Source organism: Symphalangus syndactylus, chromosome 3 (assembly GCF_028878055.3).
Source record: "Symphalangus syndactylus isolate Jambi chromosome 3, NHGRI_mSymSyn1-v2.1_pri, whole genome shotgun sequence".
Classification (NCBI taxonomy): Eukaryota; Metazoa; Chordata; class Mammalia; order Primates; family Hylobatidae; genus Symphalangus; species Symphalangus syndactylus.
Window position 1 is genome coordinate 32,627,615 of NC_072425.2, and position 26,740 is coordinate 32,654,354.

At 42.1% G+C, this 26,740-nt stretch overlaps 1 protein-coding gene across 36 annotated transcripts in view; it reads left to right on the plus strand.

The window, feature by feature from the left end:
* The window catches only part of PTBP3 (polypyrimidine tract binding protein 3), a 166,185-nt gene that overhangs the window by 42,983 nt on the left and 96,462 nt on the right, over nucleotides 1-26,740 (plus strand). For 9 of the 36 annotated variants that reach the window (XM_055271462.2, XM_055271467.2, XM_055271465.2 and 6 more), the window contains exons 1-2: nucleotides 7,469-7,981; nucleotides 10,205-10,238. The exons of 4 other annotated variants lie outside the window; for them this stretch is intronic. In XM_055271462.2, coding sequence (XP_055127437.1) covers nucleotides 7,965-7,981; nucleotides 10,205-10,238 — 51 coding nt within the window. In that variant the 5' untranslated portion in view covers nucleotides 7,469-7,964. Of the gene's footprint in view, nucleotides 1-7,059; nucleotides 7,295-7,468; nucleotides 7,982-10,204; nucleotides 10,239-26,740 lie in introns of those variants that run through there. 23 more of the 36 variants (XM_055271464.2, XM_063636104.1, XM_063636101.1 and 20 more) reach the window with 15 other exon arrangements.

Genomic DNA, 26,740 nt, shown 5'->3' on the forward strand with positions numbered 1-26,740 from the left:
TAATAAAATATTTGCTGCCTATTATGTAGTAGGTTCTGGTTGCTAGGAACACACCAGCAAAAATTAGCCAGGTGTGGTGGCGGAACATGCCTACAGTTTCCGCTATTCAGGAGGCTTAGGTGGGAGGATCACCTGAGCCTGGAAGGTTGAGGCTGCAGTGAGCCACGATTGCACCACTACACTCCAGCCTGGGTGACAGAGCGATACCCTGTCTCAAGAAAATAAATAAAAAATAAACATGTTTAAATAAATATGAATTTTTATAACATTTAGTGTCATGGTTATAATCTTGACAGAAATTTATATCATTTAAAAATTGGGCTGGGTAGGCAGGGCATGGTGGCTGACACCTGTAATCCCAGTACTTTGGGAGGCCGAGGCGGGCAGATCACCTGATAAGTTAGGAGTTGGAGACCAGCCTGGCCAAAGTGGCAAAATCCCATTTCTACCAAAAATATAAAAATTAGCTGGGTGTGGTGGGGTGCACCTGTAATCCCAGCTACTTGGGAGGCTGAGGCAGGAGAATCGCTTGAACCTGGGAGGCAGAGGTTGTAGTGAGCCGAGATCATTCCACTGCATAGCAACCTGGGCGACAGAGCGAGACTGTCTCAAAAGAAAAAAAAAAAAAGAGTAAAAAGAAAAAAATAAAAATGGCAAGTAAATAAAGGTAAAGAAAAAAATAACAATCCAAGAGATTTACTTCTAAGTGGGGTCTGTGAGACTTCTAGGTTAAGAAATTCATCCTCAGGATAGAGAGTGGGGGACAACAGTTTTAAGGACAAAAAGAAGTCAATGTTAAAGGGCAAGGATGATTCTTAGATCACTGTAGTGATTATCACTCAGATTTTCTTAGTCCCTTAGGATTCATGCCTGTATCTTTTTTTTTTGAGACAGAGTCTTGCTGTGTCAGGCAGGCTGGAGCGCAGTGTCGCGATCTCAGCTCACTGCAGCCTCAACTTCCTGGGTTCAGGTGATCCTCCCACCTCAGCCTCCTGAGTAGCTGGGCCTACAGGCATGAGCCACCATGCCTAGCTAATTTTTTATATTTTTAGTAGAGACGGCATTTTGCCCTTGCCTAAATCTTAAAGGATGATTTTCTGTGAATTAAAATAAAAAGGGCTGTTTCATGAAAAATTCTGGGAGACACTGGGTCCTAGGTGATACAGTATGACAAAAGACAGGGAAAGGAATCCTCCCCTTTTCAGAGAAGTGCTCCAGAAAGCCCAATGCAACTTGGCATGGGCTGGCAAATTATACTATAGGACAGTGACAAGGGACAGCACCTTCAGCATAGACATGAGTCCTCTGTGCCAGGCACTGGCCATATTAAGAACTTCATGTGGAGATGATTACATCAGGGCCAGGCATGAGATGACAAAAATGGACGTGATTCATAGCTGCTGAGAAGTCAGCGAGCATGTAGGAGACACTTACATGCCGCCTCTTCAAATAGTTGGGAAGGACTTTGAAGAAAGGCTCATAATTCAACAGATTGGGCAGAGTCGGTCAGAGTCAGTGTGTGTCAGCTGTTATAACCTTATTTGACTACCAAGGTGATACAGCCTGAAAACTATAAATTATACTCACATGCCATTTTGCTTAAGCCTTTGATGTTTGTTATTGTTTAATTATTGAACAAATAACAACAAATATTAAGGGAACACTCAGCCAAGGTTTCTTTGTTTTGAAATAATTGTAGATTCACAGGAAGTTTAAAAAATAAGTACAAAGAGGTCCTGTGTACCCTTCAACCAGTTTCCCCCAATAGTAACATCTTAGTAACTATATTACACTATTAAAAGCAGTACACAGACACTGTGCAATCCATAACTTCTCTTCAGATTTTGTCACTTTTTCATGCATGTGTGTATCTAAAGTTCTATGCAATTTTATCACGTGTAGATTTGTATAACCACCCCATAATCAAAATACAGAACTATTACCACAAAGATCCCCGTTGTTACTCCCTTGTAGTCACAGTTGTCTCTATCCTCTTCCATCTGCTCCCACCCTCTTCCTAATCCTTGGTAACCACTAATCTGTTCTCCATCTCTATAATTTTGTCATTTTGAGGATGTTATAGAAATGGAATCATACAGCACGTAACCTTTTGAGATTGGCTTTTTTCATTTAGTATAATTTTGGATGTTTCTGTTTTGGGAAATGCAATGTTAATTATGATGATTTTGTATTTGTCATGGGATAAAATGATATTAAAATGTCCAGCTTCCTAGATTCACCTAATAGCTGTTATTATTTCTGACTTATTTGGCATCTTTGTATTATTTTACATATTAAAAAGTCTTACCTGTAAACAGAAATAGGGTTATGTTGGTTAAATGTTAACTAACCACTGCCTACCGGAATGCCTTAAGGCAAGTGTTCAAAGGTTACATGTTGTCCAAACATAATAGTGATGGGGGTGGTGTCTCTCATCAGAAAAAGGTGTTTCAGGGGAATTTCTTAGTCAAATTAGAACGAAAACACAAGAGAAAATGTTAGAAAAATTATAAACTAAATTATTTGTAACTGTCTTCCTTTTCAAAGCACAGAGCAATTAGCAAATAGAAAAAATGTAACTCTCTTCACTATCAACAAGGCAGTATACAGAACCTATCAGTTTCAGGTCAAACCAGGTCATGTGGGTGATAGCTGAGATATCTGATTCCAGAAACTTCTGTGGAGATGATAGAAAGCCATGGCTCTTCCATGTCATGTCATGTAGGCTATGGGAACAGCTAGGATTCTCAAAGTGGTTCTTGAGGAGCTAAACTCTGTGCTACCTACTATTTTTGAATCAAAGTGACTCACAAACCCATGGAGCTTAATCTATAAGAAGTTCTTCGCCGGGCGCGGTGGCTCACGCTTGTAATCCCAGCACTTTGGGAGGCCGAGGTGGGCGGATCACGAGGTCAGGAGATCGAGACCACGGTGAAACCTCATCTCTACTAAAAATACAAAAAATTAGCCGGGTGTGGTGGCGGGCGCCTGTAGTCCCAGCTACTCGGAGAGGCTGAGGCAGGAGAATGGCGTGAACCTGGGAGGCGGAGCTTGCAGTGAGCTGAGATTGCGCCACTGCACTCCAGCCTGGGTGACAGAGTGAGACTCCGTCTCAAAAAAAAAAAAAAAAAAAAAGAAGTTCTTCGAATTGGCCAGGCACGGTGGCTCACGCCTGTAATCCCAGCACTTTGGGAGGCTGAGGCAAGCAGATCAGTTGAGGCCAGGAGTTTGAGACCAGCCTGGCCAACATAGTGAAACCCCATCTCTATGAAAAATACAAAAATTAGCTAGGTGTGGTGGTGCGTGCTTCTAATCCCAGCTACCAGGGAGGCTAAGGCAGGAGAATTGCTTGAACCTGGGAGGCAGAGGTTGCAGTGAGCTGAGATCGCCCTACTGCACTCCAGCCTGGGTGAGAGCAAGCCTCTGATTCCAAAAAACAAACAAACAAACAAAAAGTTCTTTGAATTTAGAACCAAGGGGCAGGGGAAAGAGTTAAGGCTTCACCTTTTTTGTTGTAAACTGTTTTCTGTTTTCTTATATCTAGGCTTCTGTTGTAAAGCTGGACATTGAGTATTTAGGAAATGCCAAAGTTTTGTTAATTTCAGTCAGGTGCACTGTTTTTACATTGCAGACTTCTCAGAATTATTGTTAGTATGAACAATAAATTTCAGACACACTTCATATTTACCTTTATTTATTGAGAGATGGGGTCTTCCTGTATTATTTTTTAATATTGAAATTTGGAATAGCAAAGATAGGGGTCATGCTCTGCTATTTTTTAACATTAAAATTTGTTAGCTTAAAGCATAGGGTAACAGAGACATAACTTTAATAATTTATTTTTATTTTTATAAAAATATAGAGACAGGGTTTCACCATGTTGCCCAGGCTGGTCTCAAACTCCTGAGTTCAAGCAATGCTGCCGCTTTGACCTCCCAAAGTGCTGGGATTACAGGTGTAAGCCACCATGCCCGGCCAAATTTTTTTTTTTTTTAAATAAATTGGTACAGCCTGGCCGGGCGCGGTGGCTCACGCTTGTAATCCCAGCACTTTGGGAGGCCGAGGTGGGCGGATCACGAGGTCAGGAGATCGAGACCACGGTGAAACCCTGTCTCTACTAAAAATACAAAAAAAAATCAGCCAGGCGTGGTGGCGGGCGCCTGTAGTCCCAGCCACTCAGAGAGGCTGAGGCAGGAGAATGGTGTGAACCCGGGAGGCGGAGCTTGCAGCGAGCCGAGATTGCGCCACTGCACTCCAGCCTGGGCGACAGAGCGAGACTCCGTTTCAAATAAATAAATAAATAAATAAATAAATTGGTACAGCCTTTTTGGAATCATTTTCAAAAAATTTATCAAATTTGAATTATAAAGGCCATAAAGGCTTTATATAAAGGATTGTTGAATTATATAAAGGATATTAAGGCTTATATCCTTTGTTTCTCAATTCTACTTCTAGGGATCTATTCCTCAGATGTAATAATATGTGTGCAAAGATATTCATACATTCATGATATTTTCTGCAATAGTGTTAGTTATTTTGAATACTTGGAAACAACGTAATTTCCACTGTTTTGGAAAACGTTAAATTATGAAATGAAATTATGAGGCTGGGCATAGTGGTTCACGCCTGTAATCCCAGCACTTTGGAAGGCCGAGGTGGGTGGATCACTTGAGGTCAGGAGTTCAAGACCAGCCTGGCCAACATGGTGAAACCCCGTCTCTACTAAAAATACAAAAACTAGCCAGGCAGGGTGGCAGGTGCCTGTAATCCCAGCCACTCTAGAGGCTGAGGCAGGGGAATTGCTTGAGCCTGGGAGGCGGAGGTTGCAGTGAGCCCAGATTGCGCCACCGCACTCCAGCCTGGAGTCTCGCTTTGTCACACAGAGTGGAGTGCAGTGGCGTGATCTCGGCTCACTGTAACCTCTGCTTACCGGGTTCAGGAGATTCTCCTGTCTCAACCTCCTGAGTAGCTGGGATTACAGGCGTGCACCACCAAGCCAGACTAATTTTCCTATTTTTAGTAGAGACGGTGGGGGGGGGGTTTCACCATGTTGGCCAAGCTGCCTTCGAACTCCTGACCTTAAGTGATCCGCCCGCCTCGGCCTCCCAAAGTGCTGGGATTACAGGTGTGAGCCACCGTGCCTGGCTATAATCCAGGATTTTTAGGTGGAAAAAAAAAAAGAAAGAAAAATGGTAAAGGTCGCTGGGTGCGGTGGCTCACGCCTGTAATCCCAGCACTTTGGGAGGCTGAGGTGGGTGGATCACAAGGTCAGGAGTTCGAGACCAGCCTGACCAACATGGTGAAACCCTGTCTCTACTAAAAACACAAAAACTAGCCAGGCATGGTTGCGGGCGCCTGTAATCCCAGCTACTCAAGAGGCTGAGGCAGGAGAATCACTTGAACCCGGGAGGCAGAGGTTGCAGTGAGCCCAGACTGTGCCACTGCACTCCAGCCTGGGAGACAGAGCAAGACTGTCTCAAAAACAAAACAAAGCGAAAAAAAGGTAAAGGTCTAGAAGGATGCACGCAGAATTGTTACAGTGGTAGTCATAGGCAGGGGGTGGTTTGGGAAGAAAAATAATAATGATAACTTTTCAATATTTTATATTGCTTGAATTTTCCAAAATAAGCATTTATGCTGATATTACTTGTGTAGCTAAAAAAAGTGTTAAGGAAATTTCATCAACAGAATATATCCCAAATACAGCGATAGAAAGACTGCATCAGCTGCTTATCTTGTTGACATTCTACATTTCCATCTGGCAATGTTTACAAATGCAACTTAATATTTAGATTTAATATACAAAACAAAATATATTTGACATTTTGGAAGAGGGACTGAGGTTAGATACAGTACTTTAAGAATTACCTCACCGAATTATTCTACTTATTTGGAAAGTTTTATGCCAAAAATATACATAAAAGGACTGAGGAATCCATTCAACAGTGACGGCTGGAACCTTATTTTCTTGTGTATCCATGCAGTGCCCGGTACATAGTAGGTTAATACTGACTGAATGATGAATGAGTCCACAGTTTAGATCTTTTTAGTAGCACTACTGATCTGAAAGCAGGAAATTAGCAAGGATAGATGTTTGAGGTTCTTGTTAGTTGCTTCTCAAATGACGAAGCCATGGGGAGGAGCCCCGCTCTTTTTTACTCAGGAGGTTAAGAATTTGGCTTAACAGTTTAGTGGGTTACGTTTTGGTGATCTGTGAGTTGAAAAAGTACTCAATTTCACACTAAAAAGGGAAAAAAGCAAGCATGTTGTCACTCGTTATATATATACTTTTTGCTGAGACCAGAGGAAAGGGCTCTGGTGCAAACGTTTCCTGGTTGTGAAACTGTGAGCAAATCACTCTTTGTATATATATTTTCATCTGAAAAAAGGGAATAATGAGTAAACTTTTAAAAAATGCTGGAAATATAGCCATTCCATGTTTGTACAATGAATTTTTCATATAAATTCAATACTAGACGGTCAGGTCGAAATGCACTCAGATACTTAAATTGTATACAAATTCCAGTCCGGGCAGCCTCTTTCACCTCATTCATCGTTCCAGCCACACCTATGGGGCTGGTGTCGGTCCCAGCGGTCGACTCCAGCGCGGGGCCGCCAGAGGCTGGTCTCTGGACATGCCATCTACAGCCTCGCGCACCCTGGGCAATTCCACCTTGTTTCTGGGGTCCTCGTGAGACATTCCTGCCTACTCTTGGGAGTCAGGTCCCCAAGGCTTTTCCTGCCGGCGGAGGGAGGCATTCAAACCTGGCAGTCCCGGTCTGCGAAGCCGGAAGGCCCGCGGGGCCTCGGGAGGGCGGGCGCGGTACGCGGCGGAGCGGGAAGCACAAGGCGCGCGCTCCCGCGAACTCAGGAGGGAGGCCGGGGGCGCGCGCGGGCGCGCGCGCCGGGACCAGGGGCAGAGAGGCGGGGTCTTACAGCGACCGCGGGAAGAGGGCGCCCCAGAGCTGAGCCGGAGGCCGGCTGCCAGCGGGGCGAGGGTGGGCGCGAGCGCAGGGGCGGGCCCCGAGGGAGGGCGGGGACGCTGAGGGGGCGGGGTCGGGCTAGGCGGGGACGCGCTCGCGGGGTGGGGAAGGCGGGGGCGCGGCGGTGGCGGGAGCGTGCCCGGTCCCCGCCCCTGTTTCCCACTCTCCTTCCACCTCGGACCGGCCGGGGCTCTGCACAGCGTACGCTCGCTTGTCCCCGGAACCGCCCTGCTGCCGCCGCCTGCTTCCTCTGCTCGCGGTTAGCCTGTCAGTCCCTGCTCTGTGCGCGCCTCCATCTGGGCCATGGATGGGTAAGTACTAGGCGGCGCGGCGGCCGCACCGGGTTGCCCTGGCGCCGCTTCCACCCGGCTCTCCGCGGAACGCGTAAGGGCTGCGGAGCCGTGCGCGGCGCCGGCTGCCGGAGGAGCGGCTCCGGCCAAGCCCGACGGCGGGGCTTCCGGGCGTCTCGGTGGGGATCCCGGAATCGCGGAGGCGCCGTCCGCCGCAGGCTCTCCTTTCCCCACGCGGCGCCCCGGACACGTCCGCTCTTTCCCGGCCTTACTCGACACACCCGGGAGCGGAGGAAAGCCCGGTCCGGCCGCGGTGCCGGGGTCCGCCCTGCGCGCCCCGAGTCCGGGGAGCCCAGCTCGGCCTCTCGACACTTCCTCTCAGAAAATGGTGCGCGGCGCTGGGGGAGGCGGAGGCGGCGCGCGGGGCGGGCGTCCTCCTGCCGGGGGAGTTGCTGTTTACCGGCGAGGTGGGGCGAGCGGCCGACGGAGGGTACAAGCGTCGGTACACGTCTGGGCGGCGACCTGGTCCCAAGCCATGGTCCCACGCGGGGTCCCGGGGCCGCCGCGGGACTTGGCCGAGGTCTCCCGACTTGTGCTGTGAGATACGTTAACGCTTTCTCGACAGCAGGGGTCTGGACTTAGTGACCATGGACGCTTCCCCCTCACCATTCTCTCTCCTCAAGAAACTTAAATGAATTCTCTGCCCGTGTATGTAAAATATGATGTACGAGCGATTTTCGGGGGCCTTTAATGCTCAAAAATTTAATGGGGGACTCAGGGATATAGGGATATAGGGTGGGACTTGACATATTTTGGTAACTAAAGTAACAACTATGTTAGGATTTTGGTGAATTAATTGAAGGTTGTAGTATCTGTACCTACGGATTAAAAAAAATCTCCAACTCTGTTTATTCCCTTTATGTATTTGAGGTTTTGTTTGGCTTGTTACCTACTTTTGTTGACAAGATTTCTGTAAGGTTGTGGAATATATGCAGCTTGCTAGAACAGTAAAAGTCGTTCACATGTTGCCATATAGTTGATGATATGCTATTTGAAGAAGATGAAATTTTCCAACAGGTTTTGACCTCATTAGATTTCATTTATTTTAGTTTCACAATGTTAAGTGTATATGACATTTCGGATTGATTCATTTGAATGCAGATTGCACACTGCTACAGACATCAAAGTGGAGTTTTCGATTTTATTCATGATTGTGATGTTCTTTATTTTTATTTGAAGCTTTAAAAAATTTCTTAAAATTATAACTTTTTTGGGTACACAGTAGGTGTATATATTTGGGGGGGAATTGAAGCGTTTTTATTGTTTGAAGTTTCTTCGAGAACATTGTTGAAAACTTATTTCACATTACCTTATTCAGTTGCATTTTATATGTTGAAAAATTTTGTGGTCGTAAAGATTTGTGTCATACTAATATTTTGGTTCAGGCAGGCTGTGAAATTAGCATTTCATTATGTGTAGTTAATTGTCTGGAAGGTTTGACTTAAATATGGAAGCAGGATTTTTTTTGTGTCGTAAAATTTATAGTTATAATAAAGAGGACTCGAATTTTGCGTCTTTGCTGTTAAACTCTAGGATAACTGTGAAGTGCAAACTTACTTTTTGATAGTGTTTAGGAAGTTAACTCTTCCTTCACCCTATTTGTGGTTTTAAGGTAGTAATGGGTTTATTGGTTTGAATATGCAAGGTAGTTAAAGAGATACTGACTGGAAGGTAAGTTCATTTGGAAGTTCAAGTCGGAGCATGATTGCCCTTTGTATCAGAACCAATAACCATAGTGTTACACAATCTTATTTTTTATGCAGCAAGCGTCCAGTTACTTATCACATTTAAATTTTAGACAAATGAATTTCAAGTTTCAGAAGTTTACAAGGAAAAATAAAAAATCTACGTGGTATTTTAAAAACAGTTTACATCATCTAGAGTCATTTATTTGTTGACTTTTATGAGGTAATGATGACATAGGTTATTAACAATATGTAGAATGTATTTGTAGCTCTCTTCTAGGAGATATGAAGAAAAACATTAATCGAAGACAGTTTCTTGGGGCTTAGAAAAGAAGAGTTTTTGTATGGCAAGACTTTAAAGGGGATTTTCACACCCTGGTCTTAAGGGATGTGGTTTAAGAATACAGTGCATTTATGCCTTCAGGAGACTAATTAAATTTCTACATTTTCCAACAGCCTGAAAAAGATCCTTTTTCCTTATTTGGGTAGTTAAAAAACAAACCACAAGCCACCAGTCAACATATCTTTCTAGTTCCTCCTCAAATCCCAACTGTCTCTTGTGTGTGTGTGTGTGTTCATTTCCTCCTAACAGATAATTTATACTTAAACACAGTTTTGACGTGATAGAATATTTTTAAAAAGCAAATCTTTGAAAATTTTGATGTCTGAAATGTGATGTTTGTATTTATTTTAGTTCTGAGAGACTGTCTTAACTATATTTTGGTGAGCAATTTTGGGTGGTAAATGCAGATTTGCAAGATGCCTTCTATTTCTGTAAAATCCGAGCACTGGTTTTGTTTCATTTAAAACCTCAGACACGATTATTCATGCCAGTGACTTAAAAGAACAAACTTTGGTGATTTTAAGTTTTGGTTTGGCTTTGTTAAATAGAGGTAAATGGACAAACACTCATTTTTATTTAAGTATGACTATACTTTCCTAAATACTAAAAGATAACTTAGGATTTGTTTCTTGCATTGGTAGTAAGGATTTGCTTTTACACTCTGCTGTTGCTAGACTGTCTCATCATTTTTCTTTGTATTAATATTTCACAACTCATCACATTCTTATTTTTATTATTTGTTATTATAATGCTTTTTTCCCCTTTATTCTTACTATCTCTGTCTTTTAAAAACTTGTTCTCTAACTTTGTTTTCCATTTTCTCTTTTTACTTTTTCCATACAGTGTTGTTACAGATCTTATAACAGTCGGTTTAAAGGTAGGAATCTTTTACTATCCTTTCATATACATTTTTATATCTTACTTTTGGCATATTTTCAGTCTCACCTGTTCATAAAATTATCTGCTTTGTTGTGTAATAGTCTTTCATTTTTACTTAGCTCCAAAATAAGTAGACCTGAGGTAATTTTGGATTTTACGTATTTATAAGGAGGAACTATAGTATTATGTATATAAAATGTGAACAAAAAATTTAGCCCAAAGTTTCACTGAAATTATCAGGATGCTTTTTGTTTGCTTTGATTTAGCAGTTAAATGCAGCCTAGGCTTAGGCCAGGTGCGGTGGCTCACACCTGTAATCCCAGCAGTTTGGGAGGCTGAGATGGGCGGGTTGCTTGAGCCCGGGAGCTTGAGACCAGCCTGGGCAACACAGTGAAACCCTATCTCTATTAAAAATAAAAATAAAAAAATTAGCCGGGCATGGTGGTGCGTGCCTGTAGTCCCAGCTACTTGGGAGGCTGAGGTGGGAGAATCACCTTGACTGAAGTCAAGGCTGCAGTGAGTGTGATCGTGTCACTGCACTCCAGCCTGGACAATGGGAGTGAGAAACTGTCTCCAAAAAAAAAAAAAAAAAAAAAAGTGTAGCATAGGCTCTGATTTATCTGCTTACCATGTCCTTTCTTATATCCTCTTTTCATGGATGTGCTTATGAGAATAAGCAGCTGACACTTCTTTCTTCAGTGCCTACTATGTGTCAGGTGCTTTACATGTATTTTTACTAATCATAGCAATCCTTCAAGATAGGTAATCAGTATTCCCATTTTAGAGGTGAAAAAATAGCTTTAGCCGGGCTCCGTGGCTCAAGCCTGTAATCCCAGCACTTTGGGAGGCCGAGGCGGGCAGATCACAAGGTCAGGAGATCGAGACCATCCTGGCTAACATGGTGAAACCCCGTCTCTACTAAAAATACAAAAAATTAGCCGGGCGTGATGGCGGGCGCCTGTAGTCCCAGCTACGCGGGAGGCTGAGGCAGGAGAATGGCGTGAACCCGGGAGGCGGAGCTTGCAGTGAGCCGAGATCGTGCCACTGCACTCCAGCCTGGGCGACAGAGCAAGACTCCGTCTCAGAAAAAAAAAAAAAAAGAAAAAATAGCTTTAGAAAGTTTGTGTCCAAGATGTGGTGCACTAGTGTTCAAACTCTTGTCTTCCAGGTACCAAAGCCTGACTTTTTTTTCGTTATACGTAGCTGTCAGCAACGAGAGTTCTGTCTAAAAGGCAAACATCCAGAGAGCTGGATAATTAGTATTTTATAATAATGATTCTTCTAGGTTATAAATCATTTCAGTTTTACCAAAGTCTTTTCATTTATTGGATTTTTTTTTTTTTTTTGAGACGGAGCCTCCCTGTTGCCCAGGCTGGGGAACAGTGGTACAATCTCGGCTTACTACAACCTCTGCCTTCGAAGGGGTTCAAGTGATTCTTCTGCCTCAGCGTCCTGAGTAGCTGGGATTACAGGCACACGCCACCATGCCTAGCTAATTTTTTGTATTTTTAATAGAGACGGGGTTTCGACACGTTGCCCACGCTGGTCTCCAACTCCTGACCTCAGGTGATCCACCCTACTTGGCCTCCCAAAGTGCTAGGATTACAGGCGTGAGCCACCGCACCCTGCCCATTTATTGGATTTTTAAATATAAATTAAGTAAACAGTGCTCATCTATATGAGACTTAAAATATCTGGGTGTTCTAAAGATTCCCTTAGTAATTTAATATTTGATATAGCTGAGTTGAGAATCTAGTTCTAGAAGCCACTTACACTTCAGATTATTGTAGAAAGAAAGAATTCTTCTTTGTATGTATCTTACACATTATAGATTGACTTATGTAAATTTGTTCCACCACTTTGGGTCCATCTGTGTTCATCATCTCCTCTTGCTAGCAAATTTCAGTGCTCCTACTTTATTTGCATTTGTTGGACCTGACAGTGGTGTTCCTCCATGGTTTTTTGTTTGTTTTTAACTCTGTCACCTAGGCTGGAGTGCAGTGGTGACATGATCATAGTTCATTGCAGCCTCGAACTCCTGAGCTCAAGCCATCCTCTCACATCAGCCTCCAGAGTAGCTAGTAAATCTACAAGTGTGCACCACCATGCCCAGCTGGGATTTTGCTGTGTTGCCCAGCTGGGATTTTGCTGTGTTGCCCAGGCTGGTCTCAAACTCTTGGCCTCTCAAAGTGCTGGGATTGCAGGCATGAGCCACTGTGCCTGCCCTAAAAATATGTCTTCATAAGTGAAAGAAGATTTGAATGTTAGATGCAGGAACCATATTTGAATACAAGATTTGGCTTTCTGACTACCTGCTTTTAGCAAGCACTTTGTAAACAAAGATCAGATCCTACTCTGAAGAGAAGATAAGCTTATTAGTTGATTCAGTAGCAATCTGTATTTTTGTAGACTTAGATACTGGGAATGTAAAATTATGCATTATCTGGAGAAATTTCTCTAAGATTGTTCTTTATGGATTCTATCCAAGGAAGCTTAATTACCAAGTAAATACTAAGAGGCCAATAAGGCTCATAATTCATCTAGATTGTGTGAAAGATAATCTAGCAGTTACTTAATTTCCCTTCTATGCCATCTGAATATGATGACACAGCAAATGGTTTCAGCCAGTGGCAAGAGTGGATTTCAGGTTATCTTCCGTAAGTTGCTTCCCTGGATTCAGAAGAGTAATGTGGACTTTTAAAAAAAGAATTGAAAATACTCTGTAGTATAATATAAAATCCATCGTTTTAGAGAAAGAAAACTGAGTTTTTAGAGATTAAATGATTCACCAGAATGTGTCATGAGGGCAGGGATTTTTGCTGTTTTCTTCACTACTGTGTTTCCAGTGTCTGTCACATAATAAGCTCTCAGAAATACTTGATGAGTGAATGAATGCCAAATTGTCACATGGCTAGTTAGGTAGCATACAGGAACTTAAGCTTTCTCATTTTGCTAGTGTTTTTTTTTTCCCTCTATTAGTCATATACTATGGTGAGAAAGAAATCATTTCATTTTTTTTTTTTTTTGAGACGGAGTCTCGCTCTGTCGCCCAGGCTGGAGTGCAGTGGCACAATCTCGGCTCACTGCAAGCTCCGCCTCCTGGGTTCACGCCATTCTCCTGCCTCAGCCTCTCCGAGTAGCTGGGACTACAGGCGCCCGCCACCACGCCCGGCTAATTTTTTTTTTTGTATTTTTAGTAGAGACGGGGTTTCACCGTGGTCTCGATCTCCTGACCTCGTGATCCGCCCGCCTCGGCCTCCCAAAGTACTGGGATTACAAGCGTGAGCCACCGCGTCCGGCCGAGAAAGAAATCATTGCATTTTTTAAATTGGAATTTTCTTGAAGACAGGTAACATTTTTCAGGAGGCTTAGGGCTGTCTCATGTTATACCTAGGTGTATACCTTGGATGTTATTTGTGGTGGTACAATTTTTTGAGCCTTGCCAAAATTAAGAAAATTAGTTTTTAATACTACTTTCATGAAAAATTTGTTTTATTTCTTCATGTAATTTTTTTTTTTTGAGAAGGAGGTCTCCCTCTGTTGCCCCAGGCTGGAGTGCAGCAGCGCAATCTCGGCTCACTGCAACCTCCACCTCTTGGGTTCAAGTGATTCTCCTGCCTCAGCGTCCTGAGTAGCTGGGCTACAGGCACATGCCACCATGCCCGGCTAATTTTTTTTTTGTATTTTTAGTAGAAACAGGGTTTCACCATATTGGCCAGGCTGGTCTCAAACTCCTGACCTCGTGATCTGCCCAGCTTGGCCTCCCAAAGTGCTGGGATTATAGGCGTGAGCCACTGCGCCTGGCCTTCTTCATGTAATTTTTACATTTTGAAATGCTTATTGGGAAACTGAGACGTATTTGCTATTTTTTTTTTCTTTGAAGGCAGGCTCTACCTCTGTCGTTGCCCAGGCTGGAGTACAGCGGCACAATCATGGCTCACTGCATTCTCCACCTCTAAGGTCCAAGTGATCCTCCTACCTCAGCCTCCTGAGTAGCTAGGACCACAGGCATGTGCCACCACACCCTGCTAATTTTTAAGTTTTTTTGTAGAGACGCAGCCTCACCATATTGTCCAGGCTGGTCTTGAACCCCTGGCCTCAAGTGATTCTCCTGCCTCAGCCTCCTAAAGTGCTAGGATTACAGGTGTGAGCCACCACACCCAAGCATAATTGCTGTCTTTAATTTTGAATTCTTTTAAATGAAGAACCAACTAGATGATAATGAGTGATAACTGTACATGTTTTAAGAACTTGATTATACCAGATAAATCAAAGTGTGAGACTGTGGATAACATAGCATTTTATGTGTGTCCAGCTTATACTTTAATTACTAACTAGCTGGCTTATTTTAAACTCAAATATTCCTCATAATCCTGGTTTTTTTTTTTTTTTTCAGAATACTGTAGTAGCTAATAGAGTATGATTTTAAGAAATGATGGTCTTACATAGCAAATATGTTTTAGACTTTTTCTGGGTTTTCCTGTTTTAAGTGAGAAGCTGAGTATGAAAAACTCACATATATGGGAAGGACTTCTAGTAATTATCATGCCTGTCACTATATAGAAGAGAACAATATAGCATATTTAAATTAATTTTGAGGATTAGTTTTCTGTTTGCTTGACCAAGGGTTGGCAAACTATGGCTGTGGGCCACATTTGGCTTGCCACCTGTTTTTGTAGTTTTACTGAAACACAGCTGTGCTCATTCATATTGTCTGTGGCTCCTTTCACACTACAAAGGCAGTCGTAGTTGTAGTGGAGACTGCAAAGCCTAAAATACTTAACTCTCTGGCCCTTTACAGAAAACGTTTGCCTGCTGCTGTGCTTGAACTATAGGAAATGTAGAAGGCATTTGCTGCAATCCTTTTCCTTTTAAACTGAGCTGTAATTTACATAGAATGAAATGCACGTGTCTTAAGGGTACAATTCAGTGAAATTTGACACTTGTATCCACTAGTGTTTCCTGTATACCTCATTCAAGATAACAGAATACGCACTCTAGAAAGTTCCCTGTTGCCTCTTTCCAGATCCAGTTTAGGCAGCTGTTCTGATTTCTATCACCAGAGATTAGTTTTACCTGTTTTGTTTCTTTGTTTGAGACAGGGTCTCACTGTGTAGCCCAGGCTGGAGTGCAGTGGTGTGATCAAGGCTTACTGCAGTCTCAACTTCCTGGGCTCAGGCGATCCTCCTGCCTCAGCCTCCTGAGTAGCTGGGACTACAGGTGCGCTCCACCACTCTGGGCTAATTTTTGTGTTTTTTGTAGAGACTAGGTTTCGCCATGTTGCCCAGGCTGGTCTTCTGGGCTCAAGCCATCTGCTTGCCTCGGCCACCCAAAGTGCTGGGATTACAGGCATGAGCCACCGTGCTTGTCCAGTATTACCTGTTTTTGAACCTCATATAAATGGAATCATAGAGCATAAAAGCTCTTTGATGTCTGATGTCTTTTACTCAGCAAAATGGTTTTGAGATTCATCCTTGTTCTTGCATATATCAGTAGTTCCTTTTTTTTTTTATTTCTGTGAGAATTCCACTATGTGAATATAATGCAGGGGTTTTTGCTTCTTAGTTCAGCTAAATCCAGGTTCTTGTCTCACAACCAGGAGAAATTAGGCATATGGACACATTGAAGGGTGAGGAGAGTGGAATTTATTAAGTGAAAGGGGAGCTCTCAGCAAAGAGAGGGGTCCTGCCAGCTGGCTCCCACCTCAGATTGAATACCAGGCCACCACACTCCCTAGCCTAAGGCGCGAATTCGTGGTGGCTCCACCCCCTTCCCCCAGTGTGCATACAGGCCCTTAGTCTGAGCTGCTCCACGTTGATTTATTTCCCTTACTGCACATATGTTAAGTGATGGAATTTTTCACCGTGGGCATGTTTAGGCAAGCCCCCTGTGCATGATGACCTGGGCAGGTTGAAGGTTCTCCGGGGACCCTTCTCTCTTTGCCTGGGCATTTTGCTATCTCTGGACTCTATCAAATATATAACAGTATTTAAAAATTGATTCTCATGTTGATGGACATTTGGGCACTTTTCAGTTTGGGACTATTATGAATAAAGCTACCACGAACATTTATGTGTAAGTCTTTGGGTATATGTATGTTTCATTCAATGCATGACTAGGAGCAGAATTGCTGGGTGATAGGATATGTATATGTTTATAAGAAATTGTTCAACTGTTTTTCAAAGTGCTGTACCACCTTACACTCTGATCAGCTTTGTATTAGAGTTCAGTTGCCTCGTGTGTCAGCCAAACTGACAACATGCTGGGTCAGTTTTTAATTTTAGGTATTCTTGTGGACTAGTATTTCTTCATTTTAATTTTAATTTACATTGTTATTGATCCAGTGATTGGTGGTGGTGAGTTTTTTATGTGCTTAGTAGGCATTCACTTATCTTCTTTTGTGAATGTTAAGTCTTTTGTCTATTCTTTTAAAGTTTTTTTTTTTTTTTTTTTTTTAAAAAGGGAGTCTCGCTCTGTCACCCAGGCTGGAGTGCAGTGGTGCGATCTTGGCTCACTGCAACTTCCGTCTCCCAGGTTCAAGCTATTCTCGTGCCTCAGGCACCCGACTAACTGGGACTACAGGTGTGCAGCACCATGCTTGGCTAATTTTGTATTTAGTAGAGACAGAGTTTCACCATGTTAGCCAGGCTGATCTTGAACTTCTGACCTCAAGTGATCCACCGGACTCGGGCTCCCAAAGTGCTGGGATTTCAGATGTGAGCCACTGCACCAGGCCCTCAGCATACATATTAATTATACTTAACTTTTTTTTTTAGTGGTTGCTCTATACATTGTAGCATATACATTTACTAAGTTTATAATGTTTTCCTTCCCCTTAAAGAACTTTTAAAAAACTTTTTGCAGGTCCACTGACATGAATTCTCTTGGTTTTGTGTTTCTCCTTTACTCCAAGGATGCTTTTTCTCTGCATACAGAATTCTAGGTTGTCTTTTTTTTTCTTTTCCTTTTTTTAAAAAAACTCTTTGAATATTTCACTTCACTTTCTCTTTGCTTGTATGGTTTCTGATGAGAAAGAAACCTCTGTGATTCTTGTCCCTGTACCTCCATAGGTATGGTGGCTTTTCTTCTGGTTTCTTTCTTGATTTTCTCTTTTGTTTTCTTCAGTTTGAATGATATGCCAAGGTGTGGATTTTTTAGTGTTTATCCTGGTTGGTTTTCTCAGAGCTTCCTGGATCTGTGGTTTGGCTATCACTAATTATGGAAAATTCTTGGCTGTCACTACTTTTACGTGTTTCTTCTGCCCTGTACACTCTCTCTTTTTTCTAGAAAATATCAGAAAATATTTCAGTTACTTCTGTGTTACACATTTGAAGTTGTCCCGTAGTTCTTGGACATTCTGTAATTATTTTCCTTTGCATTTCGGTTTGGAAAGTTTCTGTTGAAATATCTTCAAGCTCATTGATTCTTTCCTCAGCTGTGTCCAGCCTACTGAAAGTATTCTTCATTTCTGTTACAGTGTTTTTTATTTCTAGCGTTTGCTTTTTGTTCTTTTATAGAGCATTCATGTCTCTGGTATATTATCCGTTTTTATTGCATGTTATCTACATTTTCCATTGCAGCCAGTGACATATTGACCATCATGTTGCTAAGCAATCAGTGGGTTTGCTGTCTGATGTGCATAGAGGCCAATACCGTGGCACTTTTCTTTTTTGAGAAAAAGAAAAGCTTTATTGTTGTTGAATGGCAAGGAGACAGAAGGAAATGCTTAAACCTGTCTCCTCTAGGTGGGGGATGGCATTGGTTTTATAGGCATTGGGTAATGAGGCATGATACGAGGTGATTCCAGGAGGCATGATTTAACTGGATCCTCCCATGTGGTGTCTGTTTTTTGAGACAGGATCTTGCTCTGTTGCCCAGGCTAGAGTGCAGTGGCATGAATCATAGCTCACTGCAGCCTTTAATGTGTGGGTCCAAGTGATCCTCCTGCCTCAGCCTCCTCAGTAGCTAGGGCTACACGGACATGGCACCATGCCCGGCTAATTTTAAACAATTTTGAAGAGACTGGGTTTCTCTATGTTGCTGAGTCTGGTCTTGAATGCCTGGCCTTAAGTGATCTTCCTGCCTCAGCCTCCCCAAGTCTTGGGATTACAGGCGTGAGCCACCACATCTGTTCAGATGTTTTCTTCTTATTTCAGTCTCCATTCCTTGGTCCCAACTCTTGGGTTCCACCCATGGTTGCAAGCTTGGTTCACCTGGACATGTCCATGTTATGTGACCTACCACCTCGGGGTCCATGGCAACTGAAAAACAACTCACCATCTTATTGCGCAAAGGTGGACCAAGTTGGGTTGGTTTTGTGGTTAAAGTTGTTATTTTAAACCATGTCTGATAATTCCAAAATCTGTATCCTGTTTGAATCTGGTCCTGATGCTTGTTTTGTCTCTTTAGTCTGTGTTTTTTCTTAAAAGGTTTAAACACACCTTGTAATTTTTTGTTGAAAGCCAGACGTGCTGTATCAGACAATAGGAACTGAGGTAAAAGGCCTTTAGTGTGAGTTTTATGTTATTCTGGCTAGGATTTTCTTCAGTGTCCTTGTTTTTGCCCCCTCTTTTAGAGTCTGAGCCTTGCAGCTCTTTGAGCTATAATCCTTTGTTATACTAGAGCCCTGAGATGCGGTAAGGTGTTGGGAGGGGAAGCATTCCGTAGCCTTTTGATTAGTATCAGCTGTTTCCCAGGCCTGTGCCTGTGCCTCTGATATGTGACTTTCACAAGTGTTTCACAGTTTTTTTCCCCCCTTAGGTAGGCCAAGTAGTCCAGAAGGGGCTGGAGTTTAGGAAATACCCATTCCCTAGATTGGACTAAGTAAAGTTTTTGAAAACATCAGGATAAGACTATAATTTTGGAGGAAGCTCTTGCTCTTGGGTGTATTTCACAGTGGTTACTGTTCCCCCTCCTCCTGCTAGAGACTGGAAAGGGCCTTTTTTTTTTTTTTTTTTTTTTTTTTTTTTTGAGACGGAGTCTCGCTCTGTCTCCTAGGCTGGAGTGCAATGGCATGATCTCGGCTCACTGCAGCCTCCACCTCCTGGGTTCAAGCAATTCTCCTGTCTCAGGCTCCCAAGTAGCTGGGACTACAGGTACACGCTGCCACGCCTGGCTAATTTTTGTATTTTTTAGTAGAGACGGGGTTTCATCATGTTGGCCAGGATGGTCTTGATCTCCTGACCTTGTGATACGCCCGCCTTGGCCTCCCGAAGTGCTGGGATTACAGAGGCCTTTTTGTATCTTCACCTTGAGAACTTGATGTGGGGTTCCTGGAGGTAAAGCCTAGGGAAGTATGGGGGCCCCTCAGGACTACAGGCTCTGAGGGTTTCTTACTTGTACGTTAGTTCATACTCAGCAGTTTGTCAGAGTTACCATTTAAATAGTCCTGTCAATTTATACTTCCAGCAGATTCTGCTCCAGACAAGGATACCTCGATTGTGACTCTGGATTCGGCAGTCTTTACATTTTGATGTGGTGATTTGCCTCATGACCTTACTTTCCTGATGGGTCCAAGAATAGCTGATGAATTTTAGTTTGTTAGGTGATTTTTTTTTTCCAGACTACGTCTCGCTCTGTTGCCCAGGCTGAGGTGCAGTGGCGCAATCTCGGCTCACTGCAACCTCCGCCTCCCGGGTTCAATCAATTCTCCTGCCTCAGCCTCCTGAGTAGCTGGGATTACAGGTGCACGCCACCATGCCCAGCTAATTTTTATATTTTTAATAGAGACAAGGTTTCACCATGTTGGTCAGGCTGGTCTCGAACTCCTGACCTCGTGATCCACCCCTCTCGGCCTCCCAAAGTGCTGGATTACAGGTATGAGCCACCACGCCTGGCCAATTTTCTTTTTGTAAAGGCAAAAGTGACAACTTCCAAGCTGACTAGGAAAGTCCTACCCCTTCTTTCAAAGAGGGTTTATATTTCTATTATTGAGTGTAAGAATTCTTTATATATTGTGAATATAAGTCCTTTGTCAGGTGTGTGTATTGTGAATATTTTCCTGTCTGTGGCTTGTCTGTTCATTCCTTAATGGTGTCTTTTGATAAATAGAAGAATTTAATTTTGACACATTTAATTTCTTTTCCTTTTAGGTTATAGCTTTGTATGTCTCATATAAGAAATCTGCTTATTCAAAGATGAGAAGGAAGATTTTCTCATTTATTTGCTTTGAGAAGCCTTGTAGTTTTAGCTTTTATGGTTTAGGTCTCAGATGTATCTCAAATTTATTTTTGTGTATGGCGTGAGTAAACAATCCAGGTAGTTCGGCACCATTTGTTGAAAAGATTTTCCTCTCCAGACTGAATTGTGTTGGCACTGTTATTTGAAAATCAACTTACCATATGTAAGTGGGTCTGTTTCTGCATACTCTATTCTTATCCCTTGATCTAGTTTTCCATTCTTATGTTAATATCACACTGTCTTGATGACGGTAGGTTTATAGTGTATCTTAAAGTCAAGTAGGTGTTCCTGTTTTGTTCTTGTCAGAATTGCTTTGGCTATTCTAGATCATTTGAATTTCATTTTAAAATTTAAAATCAGCTTGTCATATTATATAGACTAAGCTGTGATTTTCCCTGGCATTGATTAAAATATACAGGTCATTTGACATTTGACATTTTATTTTTTAAAATGTGTTTTTCTTTTTTAGGTTTTAATTGACAAAAATTGTATATATTCATGATATACAACATGTTTTGTAATATACATTGTGCAGTGACTAAATCAAGCTAACATATGCATTATCTCACTTATTATTTTTTCTGGTGATAACACTTAAAAAAAAAAAATATATATATATATATGTATATTTTCTTTTTTTTAAGAGAAAGGGTCTCGTCCTGTTGCCCAGGCTGTATTGCAGTGGTGCAATCATAGCTCACTGCAGCCTTGAACTCCTGGGCGCAAGTGATCCTCCCACCTCAGCCTCCTGAGTAGCTAGGACTATAGGGTGCATGCCACCATGGCCAGCTAATTTTAAAAACTGAAATATATAGTCACCATGTTAAATGATTGATCTCTCAAACTTATTTCTGCTAACTGAAATTTTGACCTTTGACCAAAATCTCCCCAGTTTCACCGCCAGCCCCTGGTAACCACCATTATACTCTCAGCTTCTATGATTTCAGCTTTCTTAGATTCTACATATAAGTGGGAACATGCAGCATTTGACTTTCTGCTCCTGGCTTATTTTGCTTAACGCAGTGTCCACTGGGTTCATCCATGTTGTCTCATGACAGGATTTCCTTCTTTTTAAAGACTGAGTAGTATTCCATTGTACATGTATACCACATTTTGTTTATCCATTCATCCACTGAGGGACACTTTGATTGGTTTCATATTTTGGCTATTGTGAATAATTCTGCAATGAACATGGGAATGCAGGTGTCTTTTCAACATACTGACTCCATTTCCTCTGGATATATACCCAGTAGAAAGATTGCTGGATCATATGGTAGTTGTATTTTTAATATTTTTAGAAACTCTCATACTGTTTTCCATAATGGCTGTACTAATTTACATTCCCACCAACTGTGTACAAGGGTTTCTTTTTTCCTTTTTTGATAATAGCTATTCTAACAGATGTGAGGTCATATTTCCTTGTGGTTTTAATTTGTAGTGTCTTGATTGGTGATGTTGAACATGTTTTTATATACCTGTTGGCTGTTGAATACCTGGGACTACAGGACATGCTACCACACCTGACTATTTTTTTATTTTTGTAAAGTCGCAGTCTCTCTGTGTTGCCCAGGTTGGTCTCGAACTCCTGGGCTTAAGTGACCCTCCTGCCTTGGCCTCCCAGAATGCTGGGATTACAGGTGTGGGCTACTGCTCCTGGCTGTGTCTTCAATTTCTGTCATCAGTGTTTTATAATTTTCAATGTACCCTTCTTGGTTAAATTTATTTCTGAGTATTTTTTTTTGTAGCTATTGTGAATGAAATTTTCTTTTTTTTTTTTTCTTGAGACGGAGTTTCGCTCTTGTTGCCCAGGCTGGAGTGCAATGGCATGATCTCGGCTCACTGCATCCTCCGCCCCCTGGGTTCAAGAGATTCTCCTGCCTCAGCCTCCCGAGTAGATGGGATTACAGGCGTGCGCCACTGCACCCAGCTAATTTTTTATTTTTAGTAGAGACGGAATTTCTCCATGGTGGTCAGGCTGGTCTTGAACTCCTGACCTCAGGTGATCTGCCCGCCTTGGCCTCCTAAAGTGTTGGGATTACAGGTGTGAGCCACTGCCCAGCCCATAAATGAAATTTTCTTAATTTCTTTTTGACATTTCAAGCATATTGAGTCTTTTATGAAACAATATCTCAATTTTTTTTTTTTTTTTTTTTTTTTTGGAGACAGAGTCTCACTCTGTTCCCCATGCTGGAGAGCAGTGGTGGGATGTCAGCTCGCTGCAGCCTCTGCCTCCCAGGTTCAGGTGATTCTCCTGCCCTAGCTTCCTGAGTAGCTGGGACTACAGGCATGTGCTACCATGCCCAGCTAAGTTTTATATTTTTAGTCACGATGGGGTTTCACCATATTGGCCAAGCTGGTCTTGAACTCCTGACCTCAAGTGATCTGCCCACCTTGGCCTCCCAGAGTGCTGGGATTATAGTTGTGAACCACTGCACCTAGCTTTCAAATTCTTTTATGTCGTGTTTAATTTCTTTCAGTGTTGTTTTGTTGTTTTCAGTGTACAGGTTTTGCACATGTATCTCATTTTTTTTTGCTAACGTAAATGGTGTTTTATTGTCAATATATAGAAATACTTTGCATATTGATCTTGTTTTTTGTGATATTGCTATAAAAACTTATTTATTATCTTTTTTTGGGTAAATTTCTTAGGATTTTTAATGTACATGATCATGTCATCTGAGAATGCAGTTTTATTCTTTTCTAATCTGGGTGACCTTTATTTATTTTTCTGACTTCTATGTATCTTTGCCTTACTGCTGCTCCTTACGGGAAAGCGGTCAGTCTTTCTTAGCTGTAGATTTTTCTTAGATGCCCTTTTTTAGGTTGAAAACATTTCTTATTATTTCTTGTTTGTTGTTCTTTGGTGACATTAATGGGTGTTGGATTTGTATCTTTCAAGGAATTTTTGTATTTCAACTAAGTTGTTGGGATTTATGGATGTAAAGTTGTTCATAAAAGTTTTGTTTGTTTGTTGTTTTTGAGACGGAGTCTAGCTCTGTCACCCAGGCTGGAGTGCATTGGCGCGATCTCGGCTCACTGCAACCTCTGACTTACAGGTTCGAGCGATTCTCCTGCCTCTCCTGAGTAGCTGGGATTATAGGCGCACACCACCATGCCCGGCTAATTTTTGTATTTTTAGTAGAGACAAGGTTTCACCATGTTGGTCAGGCTGGTCTTGAACTCCTGACCTCGTGATCCACCCACCTCGGCCTCCCAAAGTGCTGGGATTACAGGTGTGAGCCACTGTGCCCGGCGCATAATGTTTTCTTACTATCCTCTTAATGTTGTCGGATCTGTAGTAATTTTCATCTTTTCAGTGCCAATATTCATAATTGATATTTTCTTTTTTTCCTGATTGGTCTAGCTTTCAGTATTGTTGGTCTATTTGAGAAAGCAGTTTTCGGTTTTATTCATTTCCTGTGTTGATTGACTCTTGAATTTCATCAGTTTTACTCTTTATTTCCTTCTTTCTATTTACATTTACTTTAATTTGCTTTTCTTGACTCAATATCTTTCTTTTAGACAGGGTCTTGCTCTGTTGCCCAGGCTGGAGTGCAGTGGTGGTGGATCGTGGGCTCAAGTGATCCTCCCACCTCAGCTCCCAGGTAGCTGGGACTACAGGCATGTACCATTGTGCCTCGCAAATTTTTTTTCTTTTTCTTTTTTTTTTTTTTGGATATGGGGTCTCACTGTGTTGCCCAGGCTGGAGTGCAGTGATGCAGTCTCAGCTCACTGCAGCCTCTGCCTCCTGGGTTTAAGCAGTCCTCCCACCGTGCCCAGCTAATGTTTTAAAAACATTTTTTGTAGAGATGGGGTTTTGTCATGTTACCCAGGCTGGTCTCGAACTCCTGGATTCAAGTGATACTCCTTCCTTGGTCTCCCAAGGTGCTGGGATTACAGGCATGAGCCACTGTTCCTGGCCTTTTTCTTTACTTTTTTTTTTTTTTTTTTTTTTTTTGAGATGGTGTCTCACTTTGTTGCCCAGCCTGGAGTGCAGCAGCATGATCTCAGCTCACTGCAGCCTCTGCCTCCCAGGTTCAAGCGATTTTCCTGCCTCAGCCTCCCGAGTGGCTGGGATTACAGGTGCACACCACCATGCCCAGCTAATTTTTGTATTTTTAGTAAAGACGGGGTTTTGCCATGTTGGCCAGGCCAGTCTCGACCTCCTGACCTTAGCATTAAATGATTAATTAACTCACTGACCTCAAGTGATCCACCCACCTTGGCCTCTCAAAGTCTTGGGATTACAGGCGTGAGCCACTGTGCCTAGCCTGATACCTTCTTTTTAAGCAGCTTAAAACAACATTTATTTGTTAGTATTAAGATTTGTTATCTGCCAGTGTCTGTGTGTCAGGAATCTGGGCATGGCTTACTTGGGTTTTCTGGTTCTAGAACTTTTACAAGGTGTTGATGGGTGATGCAGTCATCTTCCAGGGAAGAATCCATGTTCAGGCTCACTTGTGTGGTTGTTGGCAGGAGTCATCTCCTGGGCCTTCGAGCTAAAGGCCTTACTGGAAGCCACACTCAATTTCTTGCCATGTGTTTCTCTCCTTAGGGCAACTTGCTTCTTATAAATATGTAAAAAGAGAGCGAAAGAGTATGAGGTAAAAGTCTTTTGAAACCTAATTTCAGAAGTGGCATCCCATCATTTTTGCTGTATTCTGTTCAGTAGAAGCGAGTCTCTAGGTGCAACCTATACTTTAGAAGAGAGAATTACACTTGGACATGAATTCTAGGAGATGGGGATCATTTGGCACCACCTTAGAAGTCTGCCTACCATGCCACAAGAGAGACTGGATGATCCAGGTGTAATGCATATGCTTAACTTTACTAGATAGTTCCAGAGTACTGTCTATTAATGTAGAGTTACCATTGTTACAATGTATTGGCAACACTTGCTATTTTGACTAGAGATCTTTTTGAATGTAATCATTTAATGCTATAAACTTCCCTCTAAGCACGGCTTTAGCGCTATCTCAAAATTTTACCCTGTTTTCATTTTTATTCAGAGAAAATTAAATTCCAAGAAAGTAGAAGGAAGGAAATAATGAGTAACTTAGACCAAATGTACAAATTCCTTGAAAGACAAGGAACTGTTAGATGACTACAACTGACATGAGTTGGAAAGTGTTCCCTTCTGTTTGAAATAATTTGTGTAAGATTGGTATTATTTCTTTTAAAACTCTTTGATAGAATTCATCAGTGTAGCTATTTGTGAGTATATTTTCTTTGTTGGAAGGTTTTAAATTATGAATTAAGTTTTTGAAACCATGTTATTCACATGTTCTATTTCTTTCTTTTTTAAAATAGTTTTTTATTTTTATTTTTTGAGACAGGATTTCACTCTGTCACCCAGGCTGAAGCAGTGGCGCTATCATAGCTCACTACAGCCTTGAACTGGGCTCAAGTGATCCTCCTCCTCAGCCTCCTGAGTACAATTTTTCTATTTCTTTAACTGCATCCCACAACTTTTGATATGGGTGGGCTTTAATTTTCACTTAGTTCAAAATATTTTCTGTTCTTCCTTGGGACTTCTCTTTTGGCCCATGATTTTTTATAAATGTGTTTAATTTATAAATATTTTGGTTTTCCAGATATCTTTTTGTTATTGATTTTTTTTTTAAAGCTTACTGCTTTGATCGGACAAGATGCTTTGTATCATTTAGGTCCCTTTATGTATCCAGAGGTTTGTTTTATGTTAAACATGGTTTGTCTTTATGAATGTTCTGTGTACACTTGAATGTGTAGTCTAATTTTGTTGGGTGTAGTGCCTTTTAAATGTCATTGGGGGCCGGGCGTGGTGGCTCATGCCTGTAATCCCAGCACTTTGGGAGGCTGAGGCGGGCAGATCACGAGGTCAGGAGATTGAGACCATCCTGGCTAACACGGTGAAACCCCGTTTCTACTAAAAATACAAAAAATTAGCCGGGCATGGCGGCACGTGCTTGTAGTCCCAGCTACTCGGGAGGCTGAGGCAGGAGAATGGTGTGAACCCAGGAGGCGGAGCTTGCAGTGAGCCGAGATCGCGCCACTGCACTCCAGCCTGGGTGAGGGAGCAAGACTCCGTCTCAAAAAAAAAAAAAAAAAAAAAAATGTCAGTGGGACAGACTGGTTGAAATTCAGGTTTTCTGTATCTTTACTGATTTTTTTTATTCTGTTAATTAAAGAGGAGAAATATTGAAATTTCTATCTGCAATTGTAGATTTGTGTATTTCTTTTTGTAGTTCTGTGAGGTGTTTCTGTTTTGTTTTGTTTTGTTTCGTTTGAGACAGGGTCTGGCTCTCTAGCCCAGGCTCTTCTAGGCTTAAGGGATCCTCCTGC